Raw genomic sequence first — 16619 nt, forward strand, 5'->3', positions numbered from 1 at the left:
GCAACCCTGAATGTTACGCATGCACACACTCGCATGTATACACACTGTCTCTACCTTGACAGGTCCTGAGGACTTTGCTGCTCACGCCCGTAGGAGCCCACCTGACCAACGAGTCTGTGTGTGAGATCATGCAGTCGTGTTTCCGCATCTGCTTCGAGATGCGCCTCAGCGGTGAGTTCTCCATCTCAGTAATTCTCCCAGTGATTGATGCACCTGGAAGGAACTGCAGCTAGTCCACATGCTTTGCTAGAATGACACACAGCTGTATTTTATGAAGCTTTTCCAGGGGAAAAATTCTGGAACTCATGGATATGAACCTGATTCTCACGTTTAGCTTCCATGGCCTCCAGAATCCTCATCACTCCAGCCTAACATTTTGATGAGCTCTGCCATTCAACTACAACTCTCACCCCCTCCAGACCTTCAGGCGTTAGTAGTAGTAGTAGTACTAACCCCCCCTTACCCCCCAACCCTCCCTCAGTCCCTGAGCTGTGCTTTAATAAAATGCCCTCCTTATCCAGGCCAAACATAGACATACAAGAGGTCCCAGCCTGGCCTCTTTCCTCTTGTCCTCTGGGCTCTAATGGCACCTCCTCTGTTTGTTTTGCCCTCTCCACAGAGCTCCTGAGGAAATCAGCCGAACACACACTGGTGGACATGGTGCAGCTGCTGTTTTCCAGGTAACGGGAAGGGTGGGGAGATATATGTGTGTGTGTGAGACAAGCCCAAGCCTCCACACCGTACACTGGGACTGGAAAACTTCAGGAAATTAACTTCCAGTTTGTCTATAGAGAACCCTTTCAATTAGGATATTGGATTAGAGCGCCTACCATGAAAACCACTGGGAGGGAAAGTTGTAGGGTTAGGGCTTACCTCACTGTGCTGTGTGTAATTTACAAGTCTGTTTAATTTTACAAGTTGCTTCATAATCTATGTCTGACTTTTTAGTATGAAGGTCATTTGGTGAACTTAAACTCCAACTGAAAATCCCAGTCCTCTTCATCAGACGTGTGAGCCATTGGCTCTGTAAACGACCATGTTAAAGCGCCAATGACAATCATTCAAGCTTTTTTATGCAAAAGTCAGTTTACCATCTACTAATAATGGTATAATCCCTGTCAAGCCTCAATTGGAATTATCATTAAATACAATGCCTTCAGAATGTTTTCATACCCCTTGACTTTTTCCACATTTTGTTGTTACAGCCTGAATTTAAAATGTATTAAATTTAGATTTTGTCACTGGCCTACACACAATACCCCATAATGTTAGTGGAATAATGTTTGTTTTCTTTACATTTTTATAAATTCATAAAAAATGAAAAGCTGAATTGTCTTGAGTCTATGTATTTAACCCCTTTTTTATTGCAAGCCTAAATACACTACATGACCAAAAGTATCTGGACACCTGCTCGTCGAACATCTCATTCCAAAATGATGGGCATTAAAATGGAGTTGGTCCCTCTTTTGCTGCTATAACCGCCTCCACTCTTCTGGGAAGGCTTTCCACTAGACGTTGGAACATTAGTGCAGGGACTTCACATTCAGCCACTAGCCTTAGTGAGGTCGGGCACTGATGTTGGGCGATTAGGTGTGGCTCACAGTCGCCGTTCCAATTCACCCCAAAGGTGTTTGATGGGGTTGAGGTCAGGGCTCTGTGCAGGCTAGTCAAGTTCTTCCAGACCGATCTCGACAAACCATTTCTGTTAGGACCTCGCTTTGTGCACGGGGGCATTGTCATGCCGAAACAGGAAAGGGCCTTACCCAAACTGTTGCCCCAAAGTTGGAAGCACAGAATTGTCTAGAATGTCATTGTATGCTGTAGCGTTAAGATTTCCATTCAGCGGAACTAAGGGGCTTATCCCGAACCATGAAAAACAGCCACAGACCATTATTCCTCCTCCACCAAACCTTACAGTTGGCACTAGGTAGTGTTCTCCTGGAATCCGCCAAACCCAGATTTGTCAGTCGAACTGCCAGAGAGCACGTTTCCACTGCTCCAGAGTCTAATGGCGGTGAGCTTTACACCACTCCAGCTGACGCTTGGCATTGCACATGATGATCTTAAGCTTATGTGTGGCTGCTCGGCCATGGAAACCCATTTCATGAATCTCCCGATGAACCGCTCTTGTGCTGTGTTGCAACCGAGGACAGGGGATTTTAACGCACTACGCACTTCAGCACATGGCGGTCATATTCTGTGAGCTTGTGTGAGCTACCACTTCACAGCTGAGCTGTTGTTACTTCTAGAAGTTTCCACTTCAAAATAACAGCACTTAAAGTTGACCGGAGCAGCTCTAGCAGGGCAGAAATTTGATTAACTGATTTGTTGGAAAGGTGGCATCCTATTATGGTGCCATGTTGAAAGTCACGAAGCTCTTCAGTAATGCCCTTCTACTGTCAATGTTTGTCTTTGGAGATTGCATGGCTGTGTGCTCGATTTTATACACCCGTCAGCAACGGGGGTTGCTGAAATGGACGAATCCACTAATTTGAAGGGGTGTCCACATACTTTTGTATATATTGCATTCGGAGAGTATTCAGCCCCCTTGACTTTTTCCACAGCCTTATTCGAAAGTGGATTAAATAAACATTTTCCCTCATCAATCTACAAACAATATCCGATAATGATAAAGCAAAACAGGTTTTTTAGAAATGTTTGCACATTTATAAAAAAAAAAAAAAACATATGTACATAAGTATTCAGACCCTTTGCTATGAGACTTGAAATTGAGCTCAGGTGCATCCTGTTTCCATTGATCACCCATGAGGTTGAAGGAATTGTCTGTAGAGCTCCGAGATGACAGGATTGGGTCAAATCACAGATTTTCGTTAACAGAAAATGACAATTAAAACCATTTTAATCCCACTTTGTAACACAACAAAATGTGTGAATACTTTCTGAAGGCATTGTACATTAACATATTCGGCGACACTTAGCGTCTTAATTTCCCTCTGCATTCAGAGGTCAACAGGGCTCCGGTCCACTAATGCAATAACATGATTCTCTACCGACTTCAGCATAGTGGGGAAGCATGCCACATCGCTCCCCCCACCCCCTGTCCCAGAGGCCCGTACATTAGACTTCCAGTCACATCGTCTCACAGACGAGTGGATGAGCCTGCAGTGCGCCAGACTGTATGATCTGCATATAGATGAAGAAGAGCGTCTCCCCCATAAACACACACAGAATTAGCATGGCCAGTAATCCTGCCAGAAATGATCATAAAACCAGCCGGAATAGAGTCGTCTCATTCTCTAAATGTATTACGCCCCCCCCCCCCCCCCTCGCCACCTCAAGAATAAACAGAGCTCAAAACAAAGTCACGACGTAATTCTCTCTTGGAGGCGCATGGATCTCAGATGAGGCTATTTGATGCAGGATTTGTTAAGAAACGTGGTGTCTTTCACAGTAGAGCCCGTTGATATCGCTAAGTCACCATCAGGACATTCTTTGTGTATTTGTGTCGTCGTTGGGAGTTGTGTGTCATGCACTGCAGCAGCTTGTTATCATATCTCTTACAACACTGTTTACTAGTTGTCGGATATGCAAATAGAAATGAATGACAGCCATCGTAGCGGCAGGTAGCCTAGTCGTTAGGACTAGTAACCAACAGTTTGCAAGATCGAGTCCCCGAGCTGACAAGGTAAAGAATCAGTCGTTCTGCCCCTGAACAAGACAGTTAACCCACTGTTCCTAGGCCGTCATTGAAAATGATAATTTGTTCTTAACTGACTTGCCTCGTTAAATAAAGGTAAAATAAAAGGTGCGTCCATGGTGAAAAAATGAAGGCCTGTTGTTACAACTCTCCTTCCCACAACAACGTGCGAGTACGTTAAGGATGGCTATTACGTAGACTCACTCACCCAGCCCCCCCCCTCTTGTCCGCAGCTCATCCATAATAAAGACGTAAGAGCCTTGGGCAGCCTGGACATAATGAGCAGTGGATCTCATTGAGTGCTCAGGAGGAGGCTTAGATTGCCTACTGAAAGTATTATGAATGTTAATCTGTTGGACTCACAGATCATCCAATAATCGAGCTTGCAAGACAACACTCTATTAACGCAGAGTTAACGTCGGGGGGGGGGCCCCGTCTCCGTGTGTGTGTGTGGTAGCCGGTGACATCTCATTCGCCGCAAAGCCCAAGAGTCCACAAAGCACAGGGCTCTCGGACAGTGTGTGCGGAGTAGAAACATTACGCTGGACAGCTCATCTCGTCAAGCCACTGATGGAAATGCAGGGCCCTCAGACAGATTGCTTCTGTCAGCCTTGTGCCTTATAAGCATTATTCTCTCTGTGTTTTATTGTTATTTTCATGGAGCTTTGGTTAGTTTAACAAGCTTTGTTTAGCAGTTGTCAACTTCTACACCAGCTGTTTTGATTTTACTGTCTGCAAGCCTTTGGGGGATTTAATTGAATTGCATCTAAGATGACAAACAATTTTCCGTTCTTTGTCCCTGCTTGGATATTGACATGCATGTGGTTACACAATACTGATTTTATTTTCAGTGTGGCGTTAATGACATTGAGTCTCCATGTTAGTCTAAACTGCGATATTCAAGTACTGCCCTTTGGTATCATACAGTTTGCAAGGGCTTTACGCCTTCTGTGCTCTTAATGGCCATGTACTCTTATAATTGCCACCGGGCCAGAAGAGGACTGGCCACCCCTTAGAGCCTGGTTTCTTCCTGGGTTCAAGTCTTTCTAGGGAGTTTTTCCTGGCCTCTGTGCTTCTGCATTGCTTACTCTCTGGGGTTTTAGGATCAGTTTCTTTATAAGCACTTTGTGACGACTGCTGATGTAAAAAGGGTTTTATAACTGCATTTCATTTGATTGATCGCTCTAGTTCTACATATAAAAGTGACTCAACTTCAAATATCCGCTGCAAACGGAAACTGCTTTGTTGGTGTGGATAGCAGGTTTCCTGTCGACTCACGGTGGCTGATGAATGAATGACCTTGAATTGACGGTTGAGTTTGAGAAGGCACAGGAACTCAACGTAGAGGGAGGAGAGGACAGGGCAATGTATCACATAGCTACATTAATGAATGTATAAGTCTGATAATTGACACCCCCCCCCCCTCTCTTTTTTTTATAGACTACCCCAGTTTAAAGAGGAGGCCAAAAGTTTTGTGGGCGCCAACATGAAGAAGGTAAAATCAAATTAGGCTTAATGTTGAATGTGCCAGTACTGTCTGGCTATGACTGATTTTCTTGAATCACCCCCTCCCCTCCTGGTTCCTGTCATCCCCATGGTGCTATGAATAATCATTGTACTCTACAGGGATGTCCACCGCAACAACACCTCTTTTTGCTAGGACTTTGCTCCCCCACGGCCAAAAAGAAAACTGTCAAAACAATCATAATAATATCTTGTCTTGACGATGTAGAATTGCAACTGCATACCCAATATGCCTTTCCCTCCCTCTGCTTCCACCCATCGTGTTGGCGTGCTTTTCCCAATATCACCGCCATCTCATTAAATGCTGCATTTTTTATTTTTTTTTACATTTGAGTTCCTCTTTACAAAATGCATATTTGCCTGTGTTCCCTCCCACAGATCCCATCCTGTATCCTGAACACACAGGATCTTATTTGTACAGAGCAGCCTAAAAACACCAATCAGAGGGGCTTAGAGAGGGTACTTGTTAAAAACACCTTTCGATTGGCTCTCGACAAGTGCATTGAAATAGGCCAGAGTAGCATGGCTATCTGGAGTGAATGCATGAGAGTGCATTTTAGGGATATTTTAGCATTTTCTTGTAACCTGGGTTTAAAGGAATTTCATATTTCTACAACATAAATTTCACATAAATTATTAACAACTTAAGAAGCCATTTCATTATTTTGTGGTTAGATTATTTATTTTTATCCCACTAAACTCAATTCGATTTCATTTAAATGAAAATAAATACAGGTTAATGGTTTCAGGCTGTACGACAAATTACGTTATTTCAGACTGTTCATGTATTCATACCCATTTCTATATACAGTGCATTTGGAAAGAATTCAGACCCCTTCTCTCTATCCACATTTTGTTACGTTGCAGCCTTATTGCAAAATCTGTTAAATGCATTTTTCTTTTCCTCATCAATCTACACACAATATCCCATAATGACAAAGCGAAAACAGGTTTTTAGAAATGTTTGCAAATCTATTACAAATAAGAAACAGATACCTTATAGGTATTCAAACCCTTTGCTATGAAACTCCAAATTGAGCTCAGGTGCATCCTGTTTCCATTGATCATCCCTGAGATGTTTCTACAACTTGATTGGAGTTCGCTGCAAACGGAAACTGCTTTGGTAAATTCAATTGATTGGACATAATTTGGAAAGGCACACACCTGTCTATATAAGATCCCACAGTTGACAGTGCATGTCAGAGCAAAAACCAAGCCATGATGTCGAAGGATGTGTCCGTAGGGCTCCGAGACAGGAGATGGTGTCCAGAAGGACAACCGTCTCCGCAGCACTCCAACAATCAGGCCTTTATGGTGGTGGTCAGACAGAAGCCACTCAGTAATAGGCACATGACAGCCCGCTTGGAGTTTGCCAAAGGCACCTAAAGGACTCTGACCATGAGAAACAAAATTCTCAGGTCTGATGAAACCAAGATCGAACTATTTGGCCTGAATGCCAGGAGGAAACATGGCACCATCCCTGAGTTGAAGCATGGGGGTGGCAGCATCATGCTATAGGGATGTTTTTCATCGGCAGGGACTGGGAGACTAGTCAGGATGAAGGGAGCTAAGTACAGAGAGATCATTGATGAAAACCTGCTCCAGAGCGCTCAGCACCTCAGACTGGGGCGAAGGTTTTACCTTCCAAATGGACAATGACCCGAAGCACATAGCCACGGCAACGCAGGACTGACTTCGGGATGTCTTTGAAAATCCTATAGTGGTCCAGCCAGAGCCCGGACTTGAACCCGATTTAAACATCTCTGTAGAGACCTGAAAATAGCTGTGCAGCGATGCTCCCCATCCAACCTGACAGAGCTTGAGAGGATCTGCAGAGAAGAATGGGAGAAACTCCCCAAATACAGATGTGCCAAGCTTGTAGCGTCATACCCGCGGAGACTCAAGGCTGTAATCGCTGCCAAAGGTGCTTCAACAAAGTACTGATTAAAGGGTCTAAATACTTACGTAAATGTGATATCTAAGTTTTTTTTTAATTTTAATAACTTTTCCAAAAATTATTAAAACCAGATTTTGCTTTGTCGTTATGGGGTATTGTGTGTAGATTGATGGGGGGAAGAAAACAATTGAATCAATTTTAGAATCAGGCTGTTATGTAACAATGTGGGGGAAAAGTCATGGGGTCTGAATACTTTCCGAATGCACTGTATGCATCGTGTGGCTTGGATTGGACATTTCCCTGGCATTTCTGATTTCTGCTTCATACCACAAACAGTAGAGAAGAACACAAGTGACACTTTTATTTCACAGTCATACCCCATCAAACCTAGACTCCACGTGTACAAATACAAATGTTGATGGGCAACAGAAATGTCAGCTTGGGGCCTCCCAGAGTGGCGCAGCGGTCTAAGGCACTGCATTACAGTGCTAGAGGCGTCACTACAGAGCCGGGTTCAATTCCGGGCTGTATCACAACCGGCCGTGATCGGGAGTCCAATAGGGCAGCGCAGAATTGGTTCAGCATCGTCCGGGTTAGGGGAGGGCTTGGCCGGGGGGCTTTACTTGGCTCATTGCGCTCTAGCGACTCCTTGGGGTATGCTGGGCACCTGCAGGCTGACGCCGGTCGTCAGTTGAACAGTGTTTCCTCCGACACATTGGTGCAGCCTGCTTCCGGTTAAGCGGCCGGTGTTAAGAAGCGCGGTTTGGCGAGTCGTGTTTTTCCAAGGACGCATGACTCGACCCTCGCCTCCCGTGCCTGTTGGGGAGTTGCAGCAATAAGACAAGATAGAAATTGGCGTGTCAAAAAAATGTCGGCTTGAGCAGTTACAATGTGAAGCTTGCCGTTCTGTCTGATTGCCTGCCCTTCACTGTGCTGTCTGGTTTGGCCTGCTCATTTGTGAATGTCTCCGTATGGAGCCTGCCTGTGTCGACCCCCCCCGTAACCCGCTACCCTCTTCCCCAAACAAGCCCATCCCGGTGGGGTTTGCATGGTACTCTGTTTGAACCCCCCCTTCACCCCATGCATCACTGAGTGAGTTCCTTGTCTGTGTGCTGCTGCTGACATGTCGTCCATCACTAATCACGGGCACCTGCCCCCTTCTCTCCTGAGGCTTACAATATGTTGTGGAAAAACAAACGAGTGCAGGTAAGGAGATGACTGGTGACTCAGTGGGAGAATGACAATCCCTCCTCCACATCTTCCCTGCCCCTCCTGTCCTCTTATTCTGAACCCACTAACCACCCACTTCTAAAGATTCATACACAATGCTAAGGGGCAATTTTTTTTAAACCAAAATACAATTTGCATATGTATTGATGTAGTTAGATTCATTATAAAGTGTTGGAGTACACTAACAAAACCATGCCATGACCTTTTTCATTGTGGCTGCTTGAATTTTTTTCTTGTGTTTAATCCTGTGGGACTTTTTGTTGAATTTTCTTATTCCACCTTCGTACAGATATTGTATCTTGCCATTGGGGTGACTGCTATGCAATCTCATCTGTTAGTAAACAGTGTAGTTTTTTCAGACGTCTGTGTATGACTTTCTGTTTTAAGACTGTGTTATACTGGGGCACTGTCCAAATACTGTATGGAAAAGGATCCTATTACCTTTAAAAGATTAACCTGATACCATCATCTGTACAATATATGATGATATTACAACACCCTCTAGCCAAGAGCACAGCCAGTGGTTTTGTGTATTTGTGTACTGACTGTGTGTGTTCTACCGGTTTTAGCTGAAGATGCGTGCTGGTGGGATGAGTGAGTCGTCAAAGTGGAAGAAGCAGAAGCGCTCGCCCCACCCCCCCCGCCACATGGTGCGAAGTGCCTCGGGCGGATTGGAGCAGGCCCCTACCACCACCCTCAGCAACAACAACCTCTCTGGTGAGACTCAATCTTGTAAACTCAGCAAAAAAAGAAACGTCCTCTCACTGTCAACTGCGTTTATTTTCAGCAATTTTAACATGTGTAAATGTTTTTATGAACATAAGATTCAACAACTGAGACATAAACTGAACAAGTTCCACAGACATGTGACTAACAGATATGGAATAATGTGTCGCTGAACAAAGGGGGGGTCAAAATCAAAAGTAACAGTCAGTATCTGGTGTGGCCACCAGCTGCATCATGTACTGCAGTGCATCTCCTCATCGACTGCACCAGATTTGCCAGTTCTTGCTGTGAGATGTTACCCCACTCTTCCACCAAGGCACCTGCAAGTTCCTGGACATTTCTGGGGGGAATGGCCCTAGCCCTCACCCACCGATCCAACAGGTCCCAGACTTGCTCAATGGGATTGAGATCTGGGCTCTTCGCTGGCCATGGCAGAACAGTGACATTCCTGTTTTGCAGGAAATCACGTACAGAACGAGCAGTATGGCTGGTGGCATTGTCATGCTGAAGGGTCATGTCAGGATGAGCCTGCAGGAAGGGTTCCACATGTGGGAGGAGGATGTCTTCCCTGTAACGCACAGCGTTGAGATTGCCTGCGATGACAACAAGCTCAGGCCGTTGATGCTGTGACACACCGCCCCAGACCATGACGGACCCTCCACCTCCAAATCGATCCCACTCCAGAGTACAGGCCTCGGTGTAACGCTCATTCCTTCGACGATAAACGCGAATCCAACCATCACCCCTGGTGAGACAAAACCGCGACTCGTCAGTGAAGAGCACTTTTTGCCAGTCCTGTCTGGTCCAGCGACGGTGGGTTTGTGCCCATAGGCGCCGATGATATCTGGTGAGGACCTGCCTTACAACAGGCCTACAAGCCCTCAGTCCAGTCTCTCTCAGCCTCTTGCGGACAGTCTGAGTACTGATGGAGGAATTGTGCTTTCCTGGTGTAACTCGGGCAGTTGTTGTAGCCATCCTGTACCTGTCCCGCAGGTGTGATGTACGGAGGTATTGATCCTTTGCAGGTGTTGTTACACGTGGTCTGCTACTGCGAGGACGATCAGCTGTCCGTCCTGTCTCCCTGTAGCGCTGTCTTAGGCGTCTCACAGTACGGACATTGCGATTTATTTCCCTGTCCACATCTGCAGTCCTCATGCCTCCTTGCAGCATGCCTAAGACATGTTCACGCAGATGAGCAGGGACCCTGGGCATCTTTCTTTTAGTGTTTTTCAGAGTCAGTAGAAAGGCCTCTTTAGTGTCCTAAGTTTTCATAATTGTGACCTTAATTGCCTACATGTTAGTGTCTTAACGACCGTTCCACAGGTGCATGTTCATTAATTGTTTATGGTTAATTTAACAAGCATGGGGGAAAGTGTTTAAACCCTTTACAATGAAGATCTGTGAAGTTATTTAGATTCTTTCAAATTATCTGTGGAAGGCAGGGCCCTGAAAAAGGGACTTTTTTTTGTTGTTGTTGAGTTTAGGAACATTTTCTTTTCACACATTTTATTGTTTTTTCAGACCGTGTTAGAAACAAGATTGGTGGGATAGACATAGAAGATAACAAAGGAAGGGCACAGACAGTCGGCCGATACTCGAACCCCTAAGTCGACCGCGTTGTAATAACCGGAAGACAGACAATTGATCAAACATTATCAATGCATGCCCCGCCCGCCACACATTAATAACAAATGCCTCTTCGGTACAGAACAGCTTAGAAAATCATATTTGGTCAAAGGGGGCTTCATTGTATGTCTCTATTAAACTTAAACCTCATAGATATATTAACATTTATACTGTCATGCATTTTAAAGTAGAGAGATGAATGGCATGGATAAGTCTAGACGATCTTCAACAAAAAATGCTTATGTAGCTAACACAGGTCTGTGTGTTTCTACCAGGTGGTGTCCCATTCATTGAGCAGGATAGTTTGTCTGTCTCAGACAGCGTGGCCTCCTCCATGTCCATCCCCACAGACAGTGGCCTGGACACCTGCTCCAAGGCCACCTCCAGAGAGGACCTGACAGACCTGGACCAGAGCAGCTCTGCCGCCACCACCCCTTCCACAGAGCCTGGACACCTGTACACTCAGGTGGGGGGGACACTGGAATCAGCTATGTTATGTCACTTTTTGCATATTCCTAGTCTTCGTTCGTGCTCATTAATGTTCATACGCTGATGTTTCTGTTTCCCCTGCCAGTCTGAGGGTAGGCAGGTGGAGCATGCCCAGTCGGTGGAATCCATCCCTGAGGTCCTGGAGGACGGAGAATCTGTGACGGAGCATTCGGACTCAGCCTCATTACATGACATGGACTATGTCAACCCCCGAGGAGTCCGCTTCACACCACAGCAAACACAGAGAGACGGTGAGGATGGTGAGCCATCCCACCACCGCCAGCATTGTTTGGATTTCACCCTGTTCCACTTCGCATTTCACCTTGTGTGTCTCCTTATGTCTCTCCTCATGTCTCATCACATCTCAACCCATGTCTCACAACTTGTCTCTGCGTGTCTCCTTTTATATCCTGTGTCTCACCCCAACCTGGCGTCTCACCAAATGATGGCTTTGAATCCTCTCCTAACTGTCATGTTGTATTTTCCTAACCTCCCAGGTGCGGCTCTCATCCCCTACTCCCTGCCCTGTCTGCGGGAGCTCTTCCGCTTCCTCATCTCACTGACGAACCCCCATGACCGCCACAACACGGATGCCATGATGCACATGGGCCTGCAGTTGCTGACCGTGGCTCTGGAGGCGGCTCACATCGCCCCCTACCAGTCACTGCTGGGCCTGGTCAAAGACGAGCTCTGCAGACACCTCTTCCAGGTACTGTACACCACAGGTTTGTTCAGGAGGGGAACCTTCTATTGCGTCTGTTCAACACAATACAAGGTAACGACCGTGTTGTTTATTTCTATTTCAGTTGCTAAGTGTGGACCGTATGAACCTGTATGCCGCCTCCATCCGAGCGTGCTTCTTGCTCTTTGAGAGCATGCGAGGACATTTGAAGTTTCAGCTCGAGGTACTTGGGAGTGTTCATCTTCTTTGCATTTGATATTGTCACAAGTGTTCACACACTAATGACTAGTTTGACACAACCACACACAAGCTGAGTCATGTTAAAAACCAGCAGCTGAACAGAGTGACCAACTTAATCACCTTCTCACATTCTGCAGATGTATCTGAAGAAGCTGATGGACATCATCACGTCAGAGAACATGAAGATGCCCTATGAGATGAAGGAGATGGCCCTGGAGGCCCTGGTGCAGCTTTCGAGGATCCCCAGCTTTGTCACCGAGCTCTACATCAATCATGACTGTGACTTCTACTGCTCAAACCTGTTTGAAGACCTCACCAAGCTTCTCTCCAAGGTGGGAACTGATGATGCCTGTTCTCTGGCCACTCACACTCACTTGATGATCACCCCGGAGAGCTTAGGGTTTTGTTTACTTTCTAAAATCTGCATTAGGAGAGTGTCCACTGTCCCGTTCAGTCAAGGCGTAATACTTCATTTGTTTCCTTTTGATGCACACTGTCACGCTCCATGCTTTTCATTTTCAGGGGAACATTGTTCTCTTTTGTTGATCTATGGTGTGTTTGTGTCATGTTGTCTTGCAGAACGCCTTCCCTGTGTCCGGACAGCTCTACACAACCCACCTCCTCTCACTAGAGGCCCTACTCACTGTGATTGACAGCACTGAGGCCCACTGCCAGGCCAAGGTGCTCAACAGCACCACTCAGCAGGACCACTCAGCAGAAATGGTGTTGGCAGAAGGGGAGTGCTCAACCAACGACCGTACAGACACAACCACGGGTACGCCGATTGCTCTCATACACTTGGTATACTTTCTGCTTTGATGGTCTTATACTATAATGGTCTTTGTCCGTCATTTACATTGACAATGGTTGTATCAGATGTGTATTGAGGGATATTCATTAATGTTTTTCTGATGTGGTTGTAGAAGCGAGCAGGCAGGTGTACAGTGCCAACGGTCAGAATGTTCCAGAGGCTGACAGTGTGCCCCTACCACCTACCAGCGGGCACCTGATGGCAGAGAAGATGAGACTGGGCAGACAAGACCAGGAGGAGACAGAACCAGGTAAGTTTGATTTTACTAACCAGTGGCCAGGTCTCCTCAAGCACTGGGTTAGCATTCAGTTTCATAGACATGAATGAAATTGATTTAAGAGTGAAAATTTTATTTTTATTTTAGCTGAAAAGAAAGAACCAAAAAAGCCACGTCGCTTCTCGTCTTGTTTACCTGATTCTCAAGAGCTGTTGGACATCAGAAATAAAAAGAAGGTATGTTTTATGATTTTGTTGTGCATCTGTTTTAAATGACTTATGCTTGGCCGTTAATGATGTTTCCACACGTCCTGTAACTCAGACTTTGACATAAACCATGCATTGACAACAATGGCGTTTGAGTCTGCTTGTGGATCTCAAGTTGTGATTCGACCCGCTTTGTGTCACTAAGATGAAGTGATCATATTTATATTGTACGATTCCAGCTGCTGAACAGCGGCACAGAGCAGTTCAACCAGAAGCCTAAGAAGGGCATCCAGTTCCTGCAGGAGAAGGGTCTCCTCAGCAGCCCCATGGACAACAACGAGGTGGCCCAATGGCTCCGGGAGAACCCCCGCCTTGACAAGAAGCAGATCGGAGAGTTCATCAGTGACCGCAAATACATGGAGCTACTGGACAGCTTCGTCAAGTAGGAGCCCCAGTCTTCTTCTTATTACCGGGCAGCATGATGTACAACCAGTTGGATCTGCTCCTTCATTGAATTGTAGTGAAGCTTGGCTCGGGTTACTAGTGCAGCAATGAATAGTGAAGCAGTGACGTTTTATTTAGTTGAACCCTAGAAATGGTCTTTAATCGCTAACAATTATAAAATGCAGTACACAAATGGATATGTATAGCTGAGTAAAAAGACCTGACAGGAAACTGAAGAATATACTTCAGAATATCCATATTAGTGAATTATACTCATTCTCACGTGCAGCACGTTCACCTTCCGAGGGCTGCGTATTGACGAGGCGCTGCGTCTGTATCTGGAGGCCTTCAGACTGCCAGGAGAGGCTCCGGTCATCCATAGACTTTTGGAAACCTTCACAGACACCTGGCATGTAAGTCAGCTGCCTTACCCCCCTTGGAAGACTCTCTCTTTTTCCTCACACACATGCACAGGGGCACAGGGAGGGACACACTTATTCCATTACAGCAAGGCAATCGTTGCCACCAACTGTCCCTATCATCATGTAATTACGTCCAGTGGAACTGTGACCCTGATCTGAATCAAGGACAGGGACATTAGTCACTCAGGTAATTGGGGGAACAGGATAAAGTTGCAACTGCAAGGCTGACATAACAGAGCCGGCCTGTCTATCAAGGGCAGGGGGACAAAACCAGCAGGGCCACTGGCTGCTCCTTAAATAACCGGAGAGGGTCGTCCTCGTGACCTGGAAAATATTTTATTGTAATGTCTTTTCGTAGTCTCCCTGTCCATACACAATCGCCTTGATTGAGTTCACAGATATTCTTACTGCACACACACGTCTCTTTCCACTATTGAGCAGTTGTGACTGCACTTTCAGCAGGACAAATATAAATTCAGCAAAAAAAGACAAGTCCTCGCACCTTAACATGTGTAAATATTTGTATGAACATAAGATTCAACAACTGAGACATAAACTGAACAAGTTCCACAGACGGGTGACTAACCGAAATGGAATAATGTGTGCCTGAACAAAGGGGGCGTCCAAATCAAAAGTTAGTCAGTATCTGGTGTGGCCACCAGATGCATTAAGTACTGCAGTGCATCTCCTCATGGATTTGCCAGTTCTTGCTGTGAGATGTTATCCCACTCTTCCACCAAGGAAATCACACACAGAACGAGCCGTATGGATGGTGGCATTATCATGCTGGAGGGCCATCCTTGTACCTGTCCCGCAGGTGTGATGATTGGATGTATTGATCCTTTGCAGGTGTTGTTACACGTGGTCTGCCACTGCGAGGACGATCAGCTGTCCGTCCTGTCTCCCTGTAGCGCCGTCTTAGGCGTCTCACGGTATGGACATTGCCATATATTTCCCTGGCCACATCTGCAGTCCTCATGCCTCCTTGCAGCTTGCCTAAGACATGATCACGCAGATGAGCAGGGACCCTGGGCATCTTTCTTTTGGTGTTTTTCAGAGTCCGTAGAAAGGCCTCTTTAGTGTCCTAAGTTTTCATAACTGTGACCTTAATTGCCTACCTTCTGTAAGCTGTTAGTGTCTTAACGACCGTTCCACAGGTGCATGTTCATTAATTGTTTATGGTTCATTGAACAAGCATGGGAAACAGTGTTTTAAACCCTTTACAGTGAAGATCTGTGAAGTTATTTGGACTTTTACGATTTATCTTTGAAAGACAGGGTCCTGAAAAAGGGACGTTTCTTTTTTTGCTGAGTTTAGATGTTTTGATATGCCCAAAGGTTGTTATATTGATGTGTGTATTTGGAACTCAGCTGTTGATGTGACAAATACAATTTGATTTGATTTCTACACATGCGCCGAATACAACAGGTACAACCTTACCGTAAAATGCTTACTTACAAGCCCTTAACCAACAATGCAGTTTTAACAAAAATTAGTTCAGAAAATATTTACTAAATAAACTTAAGTTAAAAAAAATTGTATTAAAAAAATGTAGCACAAAAATAACAATGAGGCTATACACATGGGGGACAGAGTCTGTGTGCGGGGTTACAGGTTAGTTGAGGTTATTGACGTAATATGTACTTGTAGGTAGGGGTAAAGTGACTAGACATACATAATAAACAGAGCCGGGTTGTCTGTTGAGGGCAGGGGGACACAACCAGCAGGGCCACTGGCTGCTCCTTAAATAACCAGAGAGGGTTGCCCTCGTGACCTGGAAAGTATTTCTATGGACAGAGGGTTATATTAGTGTGTCTTTCCCTGTGTGTGTAGAAAGTGAACGGTTCTCCCTTCATGACCAACGACGCAGGCTTCGCCCTGGCCTATGCTGTCATCATGCTCAACACGGACCAGCACAACAACAATGTGCGCAAGCAGAACATCCCCATGACCATTGAGGTAAACACACACACACTATTTATTTCCCATGAAATCTCGCTCACTATTTTTATATTTGAAATATATTTTATTGATATAAATGGACTAAGTTACTATTCCTACCAATTTAAGTTTTCTACTACTACAAAACAAAATCTTATCCGATCTTATTTTGTTTTAAGTTGAAATGTTCAGAAATGCACCTATAACCCACATATGTTAGATATGATATGAATCACCTCTTATGAGCGCTTTGTGCCATGCAGCGATGGGTTTCACAAGAGGCCCCTTTTAGACACCCTACATTTAGTATGTTGTGCTGGTTCTTCCAGACCCTCTGATGGTCTGAAGAAAGCCGACCTCCAGTAACAGCTGTGCCCAGTGGTGGTCTATGGGATTAGGTCATCCTACTTAGTCAGGGGTGGAAGAAGTGAGGAGGGAGAGAGGACGTGACTGGAGGGTGGGAGAAGTGAGGGGGGGAGGACTAGTGGAGGTGTCCTGGCTCCCTC

The 16619-nt window shown here is 45.5% G+C and overlaps 1 protein-coding gene across 9 annotated transcripts in view; it reads left to right on the top strand.

The window, feature by feature from the left end:
- LOC109899688 (Golgi-specific brefeldin A-resistance guanine nucleotide exchange factor 1) overlaps positions 1 to 16619 on the top strand; it is a 123579-nt gene that overhangs the window by 84814 nt on the left and 22146 nt on the right. For 5 of the 9 annotated variants that reach the window (XM_020495125.2, XM_031835782.1, XM_031835784.1 and 2 more), the window contains exons 6-21: positions 63 to 171; positions 620 to 680; positions 5099 to 5153; positions 5561 to 5641; positions 8879 to 9026; positions 10937 to 11127; positions 11236 to 11410; positions 11648 to 11859; positions 11957 to 12055; positions 12210 to 12404; positions 12652 to 12847; positions 12996 to 13133; positions 13248 to 13336; positions 13546 to 13748; positions 14040 to 14163; positions 16006 to 16131. In XM_020495125.2, the coding sequence (XP_020350714.1) occupies positions 63 to 171; positions 620 to 680; positions 5099 to 5153; positions 5561 to 5641; positions 8879 to 9026; positions 10937 to 11127; positions 11236 to 11410; positions 11648 to 11859; positions 11957 to 12055; positions 12210 to 12404; positions 12652 to 12847; positions 12996 to 13133; positions 13248 to 13336; positions 13546 to 13748; positions 14040 to 14163; positions 16006 to 16131 (2202 nt within the window). The remainder of the gene's footprint in view (positions 1 to 62; positions 172 to 619; positions 681 to 5098; positions 5154 to 5560; positions 5642 to 8878; positions 9027 to 10936; positions 11128 to 11235; positions 11411 to 11647; positions 11860 to 11956; positions 12056 to 12209; positions 12405 to 12651; positions 12848 to 12995; positions 13134 to 13247; positions 13337 to 13545; positions 13749 to 14039; positions 14164 to 16005; positions 16132 to 16619) is intronic. The other 4 variants (XM_020495127.2, XM_031835786.1, XM_031835783.1 and 1 more) reach the window with 3 other exon arrangements.

Source organism: Oncorhynchus kisutch, linkage group LG11 (genome assembly GCF_002021735.2).
Source record: "Oncorhynchus kisutch isolate 150728-3 linkage group LG11, Okis_V2, whole genome shotgun sequence".
In the NCBI taxonomy this organism is placed as follows: Eukaryota; Metazoa; Chordata; class Actinopteri; order Salmoniformes; family Salmonidae; genus Oncorhynchus; species Oncorhynchus kisutch.